This window comes from Sander vitreus, chromosome 16, assembly GCF_031162955.1.
Source record: "Sander vitreus isolate 19-12246 chromosome 16, sanVit1, whole genome shotgun sequence".
Classification (NCBI taxonomy): domain Eukaryota; kingdom Metazoa; phylum Chordata; class Actinopteri; order Perciformes; family Percidae; genus Sander; species Sander vitreus.
Window position 1 is genome coordinate 7,085,825 of NC_135870.1, and position 17,635 is coordinate 7,103,459.

The following is a 17,635-nucleotide window of genomic DNA, read 5'->3' on the forward strand; positions in this document are numbered from 1 at the left end:
TCTCCCCGAACAAGATAGACAATATTATCATTACATGCCTTCTCTGTATGAATTTCACATGCTGTAACCCTATTGTTGTAGCCACTGGCAGAAGTCTTAAAACACGTTGTGACCTTAATTGACATGTATGCTTGCATAAAATGTATAGAAGTAAACTCTCTTCATGTAGTGCTGATCAGTTCTGTGCATGTCCGACTTCACACATCATCGTTTCCAGCCCTCGTTTGAAAACCCATCCTTTGGTAGCTACACGGTCCAACCTCTTAAAGATGAGTGATGAGTAATTAAAAGAAAAACACAACTATGTGTTTAAGAATCATTTGGACTGTTTTATTGCTCTCATTCAAAACACTACACCTTACAAAAAAAAAAAAACAGACATCTGCTTGCTATGGTAATTAGAGCACATAAGATCGTTGTATAAAATTGGTTTCAGAGTTCAAAAACGTTACATCGATTGTGGAATCAGAGTCAAAAAGTCAAGACGTACAGATCACAGAACAGAGCGGAAGACAACGTGGTTTTGGATTTTTGGTTCAAAACAACTTTCTTGTGCTTCACATCTTGACAGCATATTGACGTGATTGTGAAAGCATTAATTATAGCCCTTTTTTTTGCACTACAAATCAGATCAGATGCAACGCTGATTGTGCGCATCCTTTTCTTCAAGGAATATATGCATTTCAAATGATTGAGATATATTACATTCAGATATGCATTCATATCCTAAATCAGTTTAAATTACAGTGTGTACTTCAATCAGAAATAGAAGCATGATCAAGTTGTTTCAATAATACAGGAACATTTAAGACATAAAACTGTCACTAAATGGAATTTAGCTAATGATACATTAAAGATAGTGTCTTATCAAAATGTCAATTCTCAACTGTATGCTATAAAGCAGTAGTTCTTCCAGGACTGGAAGTCACAACATTTCATTGCCTCACAGTGATAGTTTGTTGATTTGCATTAAAAAACAAAAACACACACATAGCATGATTTAAAAAAAAAAAAAGTCTCTAAATAGTATTTTATTTATTTATCACATTTTAATAAGGAAAGTTAAACCGAAATAGGCTTTTAGGGTTGAGTTCACAGTTAAGTGTGTGAGAACGTTACAGGCCATCACTTTCCCCCTAAATTCTGTACACCAGACATAAAAAAAAAAATCTTTTTTGGGATAAAAATCTAAAATGTGATTTTTGTGGAATTACCTTTTAAAACATGGCAAAAATCATCCCGAATTATTTCATATTGACAAAACAATATAATATCTTAAGTGTCACAGAGCAAAAAGGACCTCAAAGTGAAGATTCAGAGATCCTACGCAGTGCCAGTTGGAGTAACATAAATCAGTGTTTGATCACAAACAAACAGATGTTTAATATATAATGCCTGGCACCTACAGAAATGTAAGAGGTAGAGCTACATCCAGGTATAATCTATACCTCCCTAAAACAGGGAAAAGACAGCTGAGTGGAAACAGACCACAGAAAGAATAGCTTCAAATTTGCACAAACGGGGAAGTTAAATGGTAAAGCCATACGGTTAAAACAGGAAATTAATTTGCAGAAAGTTTAAATATAATAAATATAAGAAAAAGGAATAATTTGACAAAAATGCTCCAAAAAGTTCCAGTTTGTATGGTTGAGCCATTTACTTCTTACCATAGTGAAACAAACATGGTATTCTCACACGCTCTTCTGGATGTGTTTTGTGAATATGCAGCCTTAGATGGATGCTTGATAAATAATTGATATGCCCATACATATAAAATGAATGTGACACAGACCTTTGGTAGCCCTTTTGTTCATTATAAGTAAAAAGGAGGAAATGCAGTATCTCCACTTTGTTTTAATCTTAACATTCCAGTAGTCATGATTCAAACTCCACAAGGAACATTAAAAAAGAACTACCATATTCAAAACAGTACTATCAGGCGAGAGGCTGGTTATGTCCGGTGCCATTTGGAAGAAATCTTTGTTCTACAAACTTACTGTACCCCGGACATATTTTATGATAAAACCTCTTTAGCTGGACGCTTGTTATAAATTATTAGCATAGACATTCATAAGATATTAATGTCCTATAAAAAGTAGACCTTTTGTTTTCTGCAATAACTCATGCAGATGAAGAGTGCTCAAACCTATCCTGTGTCAGCCCTCATTAAATTCAGTACCACCAAAGTGTTTCAGTTGTACGACAAATACTTCCACCCATTCTGACTGAAATCCTCACACAGGGAATATTTAAAAAAAATAAAATAAAAATACTGTTACAAAGTGGTACGATAGTACAAAAGAGGATGTTTGCCATTTTGCGCTGGTTCTGTTGCATCTTTGGATAATTCCTTCACAGATCTGATTCGGAGCCCTTCCTCCAGAAGAAAGCTTTATCCTTAGAGCCCCTGTCTATTCCAATCTGAGGCAAACCTTTTGTGTGTGGACCCCTGTCCAGACTGAAAGAGGAAGAAATTCTGAGTAATATAAATCTGGTGCAGTATGAACTCATAATCATACTTGCGCATTTCATTTCAGAGAAAAAAAAAATGTGTGATGCAAAAACCAAGCTGGTACTCACTCACTCTGCCACTGTTGGAGACTCAAAGTAGTGCTCAGCACGTTGAATGCGGGTTAAGGAAATTCTGGGGTTTATCTCCTGGGGGGGGTTTGAAGAAAATAATTTTAAATACATACTTCACAAACAATCTGAAATGGATCAGCAGAAAAGACAAGAAAAAGAAAAGAAGGCAAGCGCTGCAAAGCTGCTTTTATAACTCAGTAAGACAAATCTGTTGAAACTAGCTGGTTAGAGCAGCGTTAAAGAACAGTCAGAAAAGCATATTGAGCTGTTAAGCTGGTACATTTGTTAGTGCCTGCAAGAAGGCTAGTATGACAGCAGAAATGTGAGCATGAAGTCTCTAGAAATTAAGTTTGAACCGTCGTTAGAGCTATGGCAAAGCAAGCCCTGGCTAGTACTCACTATCCATAGATTTAGCACCCAACATGGGCTCCTGCTCCATTATATCCATAGAGATTTTTATACTGGGAACATTTTCTTGGTAGGGGTAGTCAGACTGTAGGAGGAGGGAGGGAGAACATTAACACATATGGACTTTAAATGTGAGGATCTACAGGTGGCTGTAGACAATCACGACAACAATGGCTTTTTGGTTATCTACATGTACATTCCATTTAAATATTAAGGTTGAAAGAATGGTTAACATACAAAGTCGATTTCGCTGTCTATGCTTCCCTTCTTCTTGTTTTTCTTCTTCTTCTCATCCTCTTTCTTTTTCTTGTCTTTCTCCGGGATGACGTCGTCCAGGTAGCTGAGGTCATGCTGGGAGAACACCCAGTCCATGGCCTTGCGAACGGCAACCAACGCCAAGATCTGTAGACACAGAAATAGTATGATTGGCGTTCATGTAGTCTCGCATTTCCAGATCTTCCTCCGCAGCTCTCTGGAGGAGGGTCTGGCTAGTCCACACATCATTGTGGGATGGGAGGAAAACGTGCTCTGGTTTATTGGCATTTCTTTAAACCAATCACAATCATCCGGACGGAGCAACGGCGCCTCTGCAAAATAGCCTCGGGAAGGAACTTGTTTTAGGGGAACACGTGTACATTCAAAAGTAGTTTTAGTCGTGCGACAGAAAACTCAGATTGGACAGATAGTCTAGCTAGCTGTCTGGATTTACCCTGCAGAGATCTGAGGAGCAGTTAACCATAGTCCTCATAAATCGACCAGAGTTTATAATGCCAACACAAAGGACGCGGAAGGTGACGGACATCTGGCCTAAAATGAGGGACATCCGGCGGAATTTCCGGCGACACCTGGACAATTCCGGAAATGAAACGTCGTCGATATGGACTAGCGTTCATGCCCAGATATTGCTCTGCTGTAATTGTGTCCAGCTACATCAGTGATTGCAGCCGTTTCTCACCATGACAGGGAAGATGATGGCAGCCACGGTGGACTTGAGGATCCAGAGGAGGGCCAAACACAGGACCTGGATGAAGGTGAAGAGGTGGATGCGTCTCTGTGGGACGTGCCGCAGGTAGATCAGGTCCGGCTGGTGCTTCGCTGGCATCAGGAGCAGCTGTAGGCGGTCCATGAACTGACACAAGCACACAGACAAACAGGCCAGTCAGGTCACGAGAACAATATGTTAACAATATGTTTAACAATATATGCGTAGCATATGCAAGATACTGCTCAATACCTCTTTATTATACGGTTGTTACTTGTTACTTTGAGTGAGAGGCTTCTACAGACTGTTTTATGTTAAGGGTGTATTTATCTTTGTTAAGTAACATGTTAGTAATGCTTCACAGTAATGTAGTTACTTTAACCAGTAAAAGGATTACAATTTGAAATTCAGTAACTTTTCTTTTTCTGCTTACCCTGACATTTTTACCCTAACCAATCCCACTCCTTTTGCCTAAACGTAACCAACGAGTACTAGCCAATCAGAGGCAGAGTAGGGCCGGGCCACACACACACACACACACACACACACACACACACACACAAAATGATAAGATAAGCTAATGGTGGCTAGCTAGCAGCTAAGACACAACATGTTAATAAGACAACGTTTGAGTTAGCGGGAGGTGTTGCCACTACCGATGGATGTATTAAGAGAAGTAGTGACAGGTGTATTTGGGACTGCAAAGTTGCGTTTCCTGGGATGACGAAGTCATGACCCGCCCTACTCTGCCTCTGATTGGCTGCTGTTGGTTGATTTTTCTGTTGGTTGGATTGGTTAGGTGTAGGCTTGAGGAGTGGGATTGTTTAGGGGAAGAACACCAGGGTAAGCCAATCAGAGGCAGAATAGGGCAAGCCATGCCTTCGCCATCCTCGGAAAATAATTATCACATTTTAGACATGTCTTTGCCGTCCTGGGGGAAAATACTCCGCTATCACTGGGGCTAAGCTAACATTAACTGAGTAAATACTTCCTAACCGCGGGCTGGCTGTTTGTCAAACCACAATGTCTTGTTATTGCAATTTGTTTTCACTGAGTAATATGTAATAGGCAATTGATTACAATTTTTCAAGTCACTTGTCCAACACTGGTCAGCAGGCACTGAACAGGTCAGACTCACTCACCTGGACGCCATTGAGTGATGCCACACCCATGTAGAGGAACACACCGTAGAGCACAGGCATGGGAATGAACTGAAGGACAGGGAGCACAATGAAAAACAGTTATTAATATGATATTATAAAAGAATGTAGTAACATTAGTTTAGGTTTAATACATTCTAAAAGACAGGAAGAGTTAGAGATGGTCAAGATGTTAGAGCTTGCTTCATACAGGTAATGTTTAGGAAGGTTTATTTTGAGCATCATTGCCTGGTTTAAAAATAATCCACAAGCAGCTTTTCTAGGAATGTTCTTTTAGGAGACTCCTCAGTGCAATCACTTGGCTGCTTATTGGTGCAGGTTTGGCAACTACTTGCTCAGTATGCAACAGTCATGCAACTTTAAAGCAGTCGGGGAAAACACTACAATCAAGCAAGCTAGTGCAGAAATCCATTTGCCATCTAAATGCATAATCAATAATTAAACCAAAAGTAAAGTAAAAGCATGACAGATGAAAATAAATTTGAAACAGCATACGTCATAATTTGCACTAAACATTTTCATCTTTCACCAGAGTACACTAGGTGACAAGCCAGTCTGGAAAAGGAAAATGTATTTACAGGATCAACAGCACAGCATTCAAAATGTCCACAAGGGGGAGCACCAGCCCTAACAATCTCCTCTCTCTGACTACACATTATTTGTTTGGCAGCGTAATGTGGGAATGGAAACTCGAGAAAGCACTCAGCTGCAATCGGAAGTTAAGCCCCGATGAACATGCTTATTTCACATCAAATTACTTCAACTATGGGAGTTCCTAATCGGATGAATACAAGATTTGAAATTATTTGAAATTTAAGAGGGGTGTGTGATAGGAGTTTGTCCTAAAAGAGGCAGACAGTAATCCATATTTCCATGGAAGAATTAAGAAGTTGGAGCACTACCTTTAGGATCGGGGCCATGAAGACAGAGAGTCCTGTCAGGAGGAACACAAAGATACCGGTGACTCTTTGCTCCCTGGATTGGTGGAAAAAGAGAAAAACTAATTAGTCAATGACCAAAGTAAATCTGAATCAAAAACAGTTCGTAGCATGTTTCTCTAATAATTCCAGAGAACCAAATTCACTAGAGATAACATCTACATTAAAATACAGACTGCAACCTTGTCTTTGTACAAGGGATGTCTCAAACATCTATCAACCATCTGAAAAGTACAATTGATGTGCAAGTATATGTATATCTGCCTATGTAGGGTCTACATTATTTCCCCCTTTCGGCCCTTTTTTAAAGATTGTTGTCTTTTTTTTGTCTTCTTGGTAATTCATGGGAGTATAGCAAGAGGAAATGAGGCTTGTACACCTGCGCACACTTTCAAATGTATTAAGGAAAATTGTGCATGACACAATTTTGTCTTTTGTGGGCAAAGAAACTTTTGGTATGGATTTTACACGCAGCAATACGGCCAATTGTCCTAAAAACTCTGCCACCTGCTAAGAGATTTATTTCCCCGTGGGAATCCAAAATAAATGTAATTAACTACCTCCCACTGTACAACAATACTCTAAAAATAGAGTATACAAATTATTATAAAGTAATACAAATAGAGAACCAAGGTCCAAACTCTCTGGACCATCATGTAAGAAAGAATTAGATTCCTAAATGACGCCAACGCTGTGTGCAGCAGCAGCTGCGTTACTCACCTGACACCCAGGAATTTAGGCTGCTCCCCGGGGGCCGACGTCTCGGTCTCCATTTTCAGAGAGTCAATGTGGGCGATGGAGATGACCGTGGCAGCCACGTACCACGGCAGGCCCATGAAAGAGCAGATGATTATCAGGATGGAAACCAATAACAGGTCCAAGTGATACCCTGCTCCTTTCTGAGAGGAGAGAGGAGGAAAGAAGAGGCAGAAGAATGAGATTCTCACAGTGAACCAAAGGATGAAGTATGCATCAAGAGCTGGTTTTTAAAAAGAGTTTTTTTTTTTTTTCTCAAGACATCCAATGAATGACCTAGTGGTGCACACAAATGTATTCCAATAGCAGGCAGGGCCAAAGCTACCAGGAAATTTGGGAGGTTTGATGCCTTTATTAGAAGGCGTTAGCATTCTACAATACATACAAATATTATACAAGAAATTATTTTACTGTAAAAATGAAGGGGTTTTGCATTTTTTTCCACCAGACATTCGTCATCATTCGACAGTCTTTTAAACAGCATTTAGACAAGCGTGCAGGGAGATACAATATATTTGCTGCAAATTGTAACACTTGTGGAAAAAGCACATTTTACAGGTATTTTGGGTGGCTAGTCATTTCTTACCCTTCTAAAATCCTCACTACAGCCCTTTTTCAGTAGTTTTCTGTCCAGTTCCACCATCATTGAAGTGCTTCTTTAAATTATATCCTAGAATTTTCTGAATGAATAAAACTTTGCAGGTGGCGCACCAACCTTGAGTTTGTGCTCTTTCCTGTTGACAATCACAGCGGTGATCTGCTGGTCCATAAATATCAGAATGGTGACCAGTATAGCTGGGATTGTGGCTGCCAGGTACACCCACCAAGGGTTCCTTCCAAAAGGAGGAATAAACCAGCCCCTCAGTGGACTCGTGGGCTAGACAAAAATCAGATGAAGAACAAGGCTGTTAAAGTGACCTGGACGTCAATACACGGACACACCTGACTAGTGCATCGGCTTATTTCTATGTGTACACAGCCAAGATCTCATCACATGGATAACATCTCAAATAGAACAGAAAAATTACCTAATTGGAAGTGATTACTCTGTTACACGTTCAGAGAGTCACTGAACGGAGTCTGAAATTACTGGTGCATTATTACATGACTGGAATCTGTGAATTAAGACTCTGTGTTCAAACAAAGCTGGCTCTGTACTTGCAAGTATAAGATCTCCTGTGCTATTTGATGCAGCTACCCGCTCCCCTACCCCATCTTTCTCTTTCCTGTATGTCAAGGCTGCGTGGTCTTAACGCCAGCCGAGGAACATTTGAGTAGCAATCTCCAAGACTGACAGTTCCTTAGTTTCACGTATCGCTTACTGGGCAAACTACAAAGAAAGCATTATACTGGGATTTTGAAGAATTTCAGAGGCTTTCTAGCAGAAACATGGATCATTATCAGTGTAATCAGAGGAAACTACACCTGGCTGGCCGCTGTCATTCAGCTAAAAACAATTCAGTGAAATGATTCCAGACACACTAATGAAACGGTGACTAGGTTTATGTGAATGTATGTCACTTTTCTATTACAAGTACTTCTTCCATTTGTGTGCTATGTACCTTGAACTCGCTTGGCACTATGAGCTTTGGAGTGTCCACACCGACAAAGGCGTCCACGCCACAGAAGAGGAGAATGGTCAAGATGATCGCAAAGTCACTGATGAGCTTCCTCACCTAGAAGAGGTAAACATTTACAGCAGGGTTGACAGCTTTATTGTTTTGCTTGTGGCAGTTTGAAGCCTGAGTGACATTTTCATCTTTGAAAAAATCCACAGCCTGGGGCGCCTTGGTAGCTCACCTGGTAGAGTGCAATGCACAGAGGCTCAGTCCTTGTTGCAGCGGCCGCGGGTTCAGTTCCGACCTGCGGCCCTTTGCTGCATGTCATTCCCTCTCTCCCCTCTCATATCGTAAGCTGTCCTATCAAGTAAAGGCCTACAATGCCACCCCAAAAAAATTCTACAGACTATTAAACTACGTGGTTTGTAGATAAACACATTACCTGGTTGAGTGTGTGCTTTTGATACTGCAAGTGCAGCGAGTGCAATTATATCTGACATTTATAGTGAGTAAACATAGTTGTTCACCAATTGGTGACTAATAATTGTTAATGAGTTTTAGCCTCGTGCTTCCTTTGCCTCAAACACTTAATAATGTGAAATCTGACCTTCCCACATTGACTCTCATTTGAGGGTTGTCGACAAAGCTGAGAATTGCCAGTTGAGTGTGTGGTGAACACCACAAACATATGTAATGTCACTCGTCTTGGTTCCCTTGATGTTCACTGCCTGCTGCAGGCACCAGAATAAAAAAAAAAAAAAAAAAACTGCCACATATCCGTTGATGGGTGCTTTCACTCACTGTGGTGGGGAAGAAGCGGCTCGCCTTGAACTTCTTCAGACCCATGGAGCAGGTGTAGGTCCCAAGGAACAAGATTAAGGACATCAGGGTGATGTCAGGCACATAGCCACAGGCCCCTCCCACCAGCTGCCCCCCAACCTTCAGACACTGCTGCTTGGTCAGGGACGCCCAGGTGGCATTCACAGACTGGAGAGAAAAGAGGACAGGCAACAATTAACCAACAGGCAACAATATTTGGAGCTTTGTCAATGAATTAAGCTACAGTTTGTTTTTTTTTATTCCAAAACCATGCTACTAAATGTCACAAAAACAAGGACACTACATACCAGATCAGTACTGTTTGTCCATGCAGAGACATCAAGAGGATGTGAGGAGTTTCCTAGTAAAGAGAAACAATAATCACAAAAACTATTACAGTAGTATCACACTTTCCATTTCCATTTTGGATCAGTATCAACATCTCTTTCCCCAAACGATCCTGCCAAGTCACTTGTGACACAGAAACTGGCTGTTGAAAGTAAACAGTGCTATCTACAGGCCGACTTATACTAGTAACATTTGTTATCTCCACTGTAAACGGGGGGAAAATAAGTTGAAAGCTTTGTTTACCATACAGTAGAAACATCACTGCCAAAGGGGACAAAACCAAATACGACGGTTCAGCTTTCACGGCCTGGTATCACTGGTGATACGGAGAGTCTGACGGCGCCAAACAATAGGGAGTTTTTAGGCAAAGGGTAGTTCAAGATCACAGAGTCGTGGTATCAGACGCTGCCTATGTTACGGGATACAGTGACCACCCTCCTGTAATCTGTCTTTACGTGGCCATTCCAGCAATTTCTCTTAATCTGCTGCAGTAAAAGTTCATACTACTGTACATACCAGCAGGCATGCAGCTGCAGTCGTAGAAAGTGACAAGGTTGGGGTCGTAATTGGAGTTAATCGGGTTGTAGTGGGCCAGCTTTATCATCTTCTTGAAAGCGTCGTAGATGAAGATGAAGCTGATGAGCGCAGAGAAGCCTTCCTCGGTGAATCGTGTGAAGTACTGCACCAGGAAGCTGGCATCCGTGGCGACCAGCACCAGACAGAATACTCCCGACCACAGGCCGATCCACAGCCGAAATTCAAGGTAGTCTAGCTCGTTGTCTCTGAGGAGAAGGACACATTTGGCACGGAGGGAGTGATTCATTATGTACAGGTGTATTTCCTACAATTACTGTATAATCCCTCCAAGAATTCGCTGTACTTTCAATCCCCTCTGTCTAACCGGAATTATATGAAGTTTAGTCTTTCTTAAAAGGTTTGTAAAAAAAATAAATAAATAAAAAAAAAAAAAGGTCATTCTCTGGAGCCCTTTAAAATAAAATGTTGGTTTTGAAGCTGTGAAACACTGGCAACCAGAGTTGTCAGCAGGCTTTTTCTTTAAATGGAAATTATGCACCTGTGGTATACGTATCCAACAGATGTAGACAAGCTAACAGCTGCTGCTGACTCAGCAACCGTTGGCGAGAGGCATGGAAACATTTGGCGGACACAGAGGCCACAACATTCTTCACTCACAGTGTAAAATTAAATGATAGTGAATTATTAATAATGGAACATAGTCAGCGTGGTGTTCGGTAATGCTAGATGACTCTCTCTGGGAGAGGAAGAGAGTACAGTGGAAGGATGAGGGAGACATCAGTATTTAACAACATTTAATACCCATTAGGTGTTAAATGAATGAAATTACATGTTAAATCTGCACAATTACTGCTTCCCAGAGGTGATGTATTAATAGATAAACAAGTGACCGCTGGTTAAATCGGGACGCGAAGTTGACGGCAAAAACAAGGAAAATGTAGTCAGCTGGAAACTGACAGCAGATTTACAGTAAGCACAAAAAGTTCCAGTGAGATACTGTAAAAATAAACACACATTAACCACAACAAGCCATTTTCCCCAACATTTGGGTTGCCTGGTCTCCTTTTGTAATAATGCTTGTATAACCTCAATCCTGTGATGCACAATCAAGTTATAGACATCATTTTTTTTAGCTAATGCTAAGGATGCATACAGTGCAACTGCCCCCCCACCGATTCAGCAGATCGGCTCACAACCTTGTCTTGCTGACTCCAAAGTATGTTCCTCTTGTCCAGCGGCAGCCTGTCCCCACAAAAACTGTGAGGAGGTGGACTCAGGAGGCTGAGGAGGCACTGCAGGACTGCTTTGAGTCTACACACTGGGATGAGCTCCGTGAGCCACATGGCGAGGACATCAATAACACGACAGGCTGCATCAGGGTACGCTAAATTCTGTGAAAACATCACCATGCCCTCCCGGACTGTACGCTGCTTTCCGAATGACAAGCCGTGGATCACCAGTGACCTGAAGGTCCTTCTAAATAATAGTCAGAAAGCTTTCACGTCCGGGGACTGACAGGAACTAAGGAAAGTGCAGCAGGAACCGTGGGAGAAACTGGGGGAGTGTAAGGACTTATACCGGAGGAAGCTGGAGGCCAAACTGCAGCAAAACAATGTGAGGGAGGTGTGGACGGGGATGAAAGAGATCACCGGGTGTGGGGGTACAAGCAGACAGACACAAAGCAGCCGTGACAGAGCAAACGAGCTGAACTGTTACTTTAACAGGCATTGAACACGTTGTGTGTGCAAGCGCTGTGCCTTTTTATTTATTACCACAGACATGTCTCTGCTGATTGGTTATCACCTGGGACACGAGAGATACACACCCACCAAACAAGAGAAAACATAACTCAAAGCCCATTGCACACAGTTTCACACCGTTCCGAGGATACAACCAGGAAACCGTAGCTAAACGGCGCACACCATTTTTCGATTGAACGTGCCCCACCTCTGCCTTCAACACCATCCTCTAGGCTCTGCTGCCGGACAAGCGGTCCCAGCTGAATGTGCCTGACTCCACCTGCAGGCAAATCACAGACTTCCTGTCTGACCGGAAGAAGCGCGTGAAGCTGGGGAAACGCGTCTCTGACTCTCTGACCATCAGCACCGGCTCCCCTCAAGGCTGCGTCCTTACCCCTCCGCTCTTCTCGCTGTACACCAACAGCTGCACCTCCAGTCACCAGTCCGTCATGCTCCTGAAGTTCGCCGACGACACCACCCTCATCGGAATCATCTCTGGTGGGGGTGAGTCCGCCTACAGGTGGGAGATTGACCACCTGGTGAAGCAGGCCCCACCTGCCCCCATCACCCTGGGTGACTCCACAGTCAACACTGTGGAGTCCTTCCGCTTCCTGGGTTCCATCTTCTCCCAGGACCTCAAGTGGGAGCTGAACATCAGCACCCTCATCAAAAAGCCAAGCAGATGATATACTTCCTGTGGCAGCTGAAGAAATTCAACCTGCCAAAGACTATGATGGTTCACTCTTACACGGCCATCATCGAGACCGTCCTCACCTGCTCCATCACCACCTGGTACACTGCTGCCACAGCAAAGGACAAGGGCAGACTGCAGCGTATCATCCGCTCTGGCGGGAAGGCGACTGGCTGCAATCTGCTATCTCTACATGACGCTGAGGTGGGCAGGAAAAATTGTAGCTGATCCCTCTAATCCCTGGAAACACAAACGGTTTGAACATTTCCCGTCTGGCAGGACGCTGCGGCTCATCAGGACCAATACCTTCCCCTCTGCCAGGCTGCCTGGTCAGGCTCATCAAAAAGGCCCCCATGACATAGACTCTTTACCTTAACAGTAAAAAATTGCATTCTTCACTCAACCCATTCAGCCTCCTTTTTCTTATGCTAAACAGTTATTCTTGTATATACTGTATTTGTTTCTGTTGTTTATTTCTTATTTATGTTTAATATGTTTGTGTATGTATGCACCACTAAGCAAGGCAAATTCCACGAAAGTTTAACATACTATGGAAATAAACCCTTTTTGATGCTGCTTTCCGAATAACAAGCCGTGGATCACCAGTGACCTGAAGGTCCTTCTAAATAATAAGAAAGCTTTCAGGTCAGGAACTAAGGAAAGTGCAGCAGGAACCATGGGAGAAACTGGGGGAGTGTAAGGACTTATACCGGAGGAAGCTGGAGGCCAAACTGCAGCAAAACAATGTGAGGGGGGGGGGAGACACACATCACCAGGTGTGGGGGTACAAGCAGACAGACACCGGGCAGCCGTGACAGAGCAAACAAGCTGAACTGTTACTTTAACAGGTTTAGCTCACAGCCTTCCCCTGCACCCCCACACTCCCTCACCGCCTCCTCCCCTTCCTCTTCTACCAAAATTCTCCAAAAAGACACTGCCGTTCCAGTTGGATTACAAAGCTTCTGGAAGGCCTACAATTGCAAGAGAGACCTCGTAGAAATGCCGCAGATCTCAGCTTCCGGATGCAAAAACATGCAAGTCTCTACACAGCATTGATCTGAAGATACCAAATATGACAAAAGGTATAATTTGTCGTATACAACATCGTACCCATAGGGTTCGAAGCAAAGTTACCATCCTACTGTAAATGTAAATTATCTATTTGTATTAGTGCTTTTAATTTTAGACAACAATCTATAAATATCTGCCAGGCTACTGCAGCTGTTTCTGAACTCTATTTCTTCCTCACTAATATTCTTTGATTTCAAAGTGACTAAATTCATTTTGATCAGCAACAACTCACTTGCTGAAGGTGAAGAGGAGTCTTTCAAAGACGAGCACCGGGCCTGTGCTGCTGAGAATTGTCAGGGGCTGACCAGCCATCAGGCAGAACACTGCTCCTGTCAGTGCCGTACCCAGGAAACTCTCCAATACTCCCTGCACACATGGGGGAAAAAAAAACACATACAGACCTTACACATAGCTCATGGAACATTTTCAGCGTACGAAGTATACAGAAGAGATGAGACGGGACCGGACATTCATACATTGAGCATCGACTTCCTAACAACCAGCGTGGAAAGAAATACTTCAACAGACCCATTTGTGACATTTTAAAAGTCACAAGCACATTTTTACAATATGTTTCTCTCCAACCCTTTCTAAGCCTCAAAACATTAATACTATAATTCTGCTTACTCAGCTGGAAACTTTGTTTTCCCTATACACATCACACAGCTGCAAGGCTGGCCCATCAGGACAGGCCTGTTTAATTTCCAGTCATGTCAGTTGTTAAGACTGCGTATTTTACATACTGATGCTACGTAGACACCGTAGATGGATAAGTAATTGACAACTTGACTGTATTTCTGAGATCTGCGCTGAGAAAGGTCAGGTGAGGACAGGGATTCCCTCCGCTGTGCTCAGAGTGGAAAAGGGGGGGGGGGGGAGGGGGAAGCCATGACGTGGAAATGCAGCCATGACGAGGCTACAGTGGCCGAGTAATCTGGATCTGTGGTTATTTACAGCTTGGGCAAATCCGTGAGGCCATTGCTCTGCAGATCGGCTCAGATGCAGCTCCAAGCCAGGAGAGCGGCCAAAGCCAGGGACAACCTCACACACTCAGCTATCAGGGGCACCCGGACGGAATGCAGCAGGGTTGTGCTATTATACCCCAATTGTACAACTCTTCTATATGCAGTCCTGTCAGCAGCAGGTACAACAGATGGATGCAGTATGAGCCTTTGAGCTCCAAATTAGCATGGCTTATCAGCTGAAGTGAACTATTTTTGTTGATCATTAGTTTGTTAGCTGTGTCATCAGACCCTAACCCCAACAGATTCAATCTCATGCTATTGAGTGTACAAAAAGATTCATAGAGTGCCCAGCTCTTGTGCGCCATATTCTACTCTACTACTCTCTGAATTCATTAACAAAAAAACAAAATGTGCTATGTGAGTATAAAGAAGAGGAGACAAGTGCATGGACCAGTACTTATCAGCTCTTTAATCTAGTTACTTTCACACTGTGTGAGCAAAATAAAGGCTCAGAATTACACCTCTGAAAAACACAACCCCCTTTAGGATAAGAATCTGGAAATGATGAAACATGCAAAGGGCTGCTTCGCTTTAACTTTACTCCTTTTTTTGTCTCAAAAGGGGAAGTGCTTTTGTTTACGCTTTATTACCTCCACCAAACAGGTTATGTTTTCGGCTCAGTTTGTCTTTGTGTGTTTGTTCTGTCTGTTAGCAGGATTCCTAGAAAACTACTGGCCTGATTTACACGAAACTTTGTGGAAGGGTGTCGCATGGGCCAAGGAAGAACCCATTACATTTTGGAGCAGATCCAATCCCTAACTCCACCACCTTTACACGTGAAATTACTCTGTGAAAACAGTTATATAATGTCTGTGGCTCTCGAGGGAGCTTTTGCAAATTTGAAAATAATAAAAACATGATGATATCATCAAGGTTATCTTGGCTTGGGCTTAAGACAGAAAGTCTGTGTAGCAAACTGGGGGTTTGAAAGAAGCAGGCATTTAGGAGTCAGTGAGGGTATAATGAGAGACACTATCTTAGGTTGTACTATGGGAAAGTAGGCCCAAGCTTGATTTATACTAGGGACTAAAAGTTGGGTTCAGGTCTGGCTTTTTTGGAGTGGCCATATTTAGGTCACAGTTCATCTTTCAGGCCCCGAGTTAAACTTTGTCAGCCGTCATAACACAACTTGGAAGTTAAACTGGTTCAAGGTTAACAGGAAATGTGTTTTGACTGCATTCAGCTGTACACAACAGTGTGGAGCTTTCCCCTTTGATTGTGCGCCACAATGTCTCTGCAGACGCAAACCATACTCATTGTACATATAATGAAACCGCTTACCTGCATGTTATCTGTAGCATCACCAAGTAAGCCTCCAAACGTGATCGCATTGGTGACTGTGCCCAGATAAATGAACAAGATGGCCGACAGAGACTGGATATGTAGCGCATCATAGAAGTCGCTGGCAAAAAACGGCAGCTTCCGCTTGATATCCAGGACAAGACCTCCGCAAAACCTTAAAGACAGAACCATTCAAGTTAGTGGGTGCAGCATCGCTTCAGCTATAGAAATTACACGTGAAGGTAGAAGCAAAAAAGATTACTTTGGAAATATTTTTGTCAGGAAAACATATTTCAAAATGAAGGGGAACCAAATATTATGCTACACTAATGCACTTTAAATGTTTTTTAGTCATGTGTGGAATATTTCCTCATTGGAAACTTACTGGAAGACCACAAACACATTTCCAAGTCAAGACGTTCACTTTATGATGCATATCTTCACTGACAACATATCACTTGCCATCAATATTATAATCAGGATGATTACAAGGCACAATGTAGCCACCCAATAGGATGAGGATCATGGCAGTGTTACACTAGGGTGTGATTCTTCTTTACTGTATCTACGCTCATTTTATTTTAAGAAAGTGAAACCCAAATTACTTTTTAGTGAACTGAAGCTCCTCGCCGACCTCGTGTCCTCCTCCCCCCCCATGTCCCGTATCATGGGGAGTGTCGCCGTTCATCTGAGGTGCCTCCGATCCGGCATACATGTGCTTTCTTTAAAAACAAACAGTTACATCCCATGATCATTCTGTCTTACATTTCACACACACAAAAAATAAATAAAAATGTATGGGGTTCAAATCAAATCATTTTGGCCAATACATTATTTTCAAACACATTTAACAATACACACTTTCGTTTTATGAAAATGTATGGATGTTGAGTGTTTATAAATATGAAATCTATTAACAAGAAACCATCTACTCGGGCAAAAAATATGCCATTTAAAATGATACTATACAGGCATAACAGATGGATTTATTGTAAATATGCAGACTCGGTTATGCAGTTAAGAATCTGTTACCTTTCATTCTGTCAAAACTATGAACCAAGCCTTTCTCATCTGACTGAATTGGTGTCATAAATTGTTACACTGTTTCCCCCCCCATTTCTCTGGTACCCTTTTCTTATCTACTACCACATCATCAAAGTGAATGGAGCGAATGTTAGAAAATGCATATATTGGTATGTGTCTCATTAAACCCTGAGAACACTGTTGAACTGAACACAGCTTGTCACTTTGTTCTGAGTCTATTCAGAGTTAACTCACAAAGGCCAAGCCAGTAGGTGATAGGATATGAACCACAGAACAATTGGGATCAGATTTGTTTCATAATAACTTGGTGTTGGATCCTTCACTGAGGTGAGTCGCTTTAAAGTTATTCTTTGTGTGACTGCCTCTCTCCAGGATCTGTAAGTGTACTTTCTGGTTTGGGTGGGGTGTTTCCCGCTCCCAGATATGGTGTACTGGCAGATATCTGAAATTATTTTAACTCTAGTGTTTTTGGAACCGGTGCCAATTTTCACACCAAGGATTATGTGCATGTCGGGAGGGTGTTTGCCTGTGCGAAATACAAAAACTGCAGTGTTTTTTTCTGTTTTAAATATGGGTGTTGAGTTGCACACTATGCAAGCGGAAAGAAAAAAAACGGAAAGAAAAAAGAGAAAGGAAGGACTTAGAGGGTCTCTGGCTTGATTTCTTGTGGAGTTGCTTCTTAGGGAGACGGGAA

General features: G+C 42.3%; 1 protein-coding gene across 3 annotated transcripts in view; it reads right to left on the bottom strand.

The window, feature by feature from the left end:
* Nucleotides 1-2,366: 2,366 nt before the first annotated feature.
* Nucleotides 2,367-17,635, bottom strand: part of LOC144531561 (electrogenic sodium bicarbonate cotransporter 1-like) — a 42,021-nt gene continuing 26,752 nt past the window's right edge. For 2 of the 3 annotated variants that reach the window (XM_078271782.1, XM_078271780.1), the window contains 16 exons: nt 16,503-16,619; nt 15,898-16,072; nt 13,824-13,957; nt 10,070-10,335; nt 9,514-9,566; nt 9,188-9,373; nt 8,390-8,503; nt 7,543-7,704; nt 6,792-6,970; nt 6,036-6,108; nt 5,116-5,184; nt 3,947-4,120; nt 3,229-3,393; nt 2,983-3,076; nt 2,581-2,658; nt 2,367-2,458 (listed from right to left, as the gene is read on the bottom strand). In XM_078271782.1, coding sequence (XP_078127908.1) covers nt 2,615-2,658; nt 2,983-3,076; nt 3,229-3,393; nt 3,947-4,120; nt 5,116-5,184; nt 6,036-6,108; nt 6,792-6,970; nt 7,543-7,704; nt 8,390-8,503; nt 9,188-9,373; nt 9,514-9,566; nt 10,070-10,335; nt 13,824-13,957; nt 15,898-16,072; nt 16,503-16,619 — 2,005 coding nt within the window. In that variant the 3' untranslated portion in view covers nt 2,367-2,458; nt 2,581-2,614. The remainder of the gene's footprint in view (nt 2,459-2,580; nt 2,659-2,982; nt 3,077-3,228; nt 3,394-3,946; nt 4,121-5,115; nt 5,185-6,035; nt 6,109-6,791; nt 6,971-7,542; nt 7,705-8,389; nt 8,504-9,187; nt 9,374-9,513; nt 9,567-10,069; nt 10,336-13,823; nt 13,958-15,897; nt 16,073-16,502; nt 16,620-17,635) is intronic. The other variant, XM_078271781.1, reaches the window with a different exon arrangement.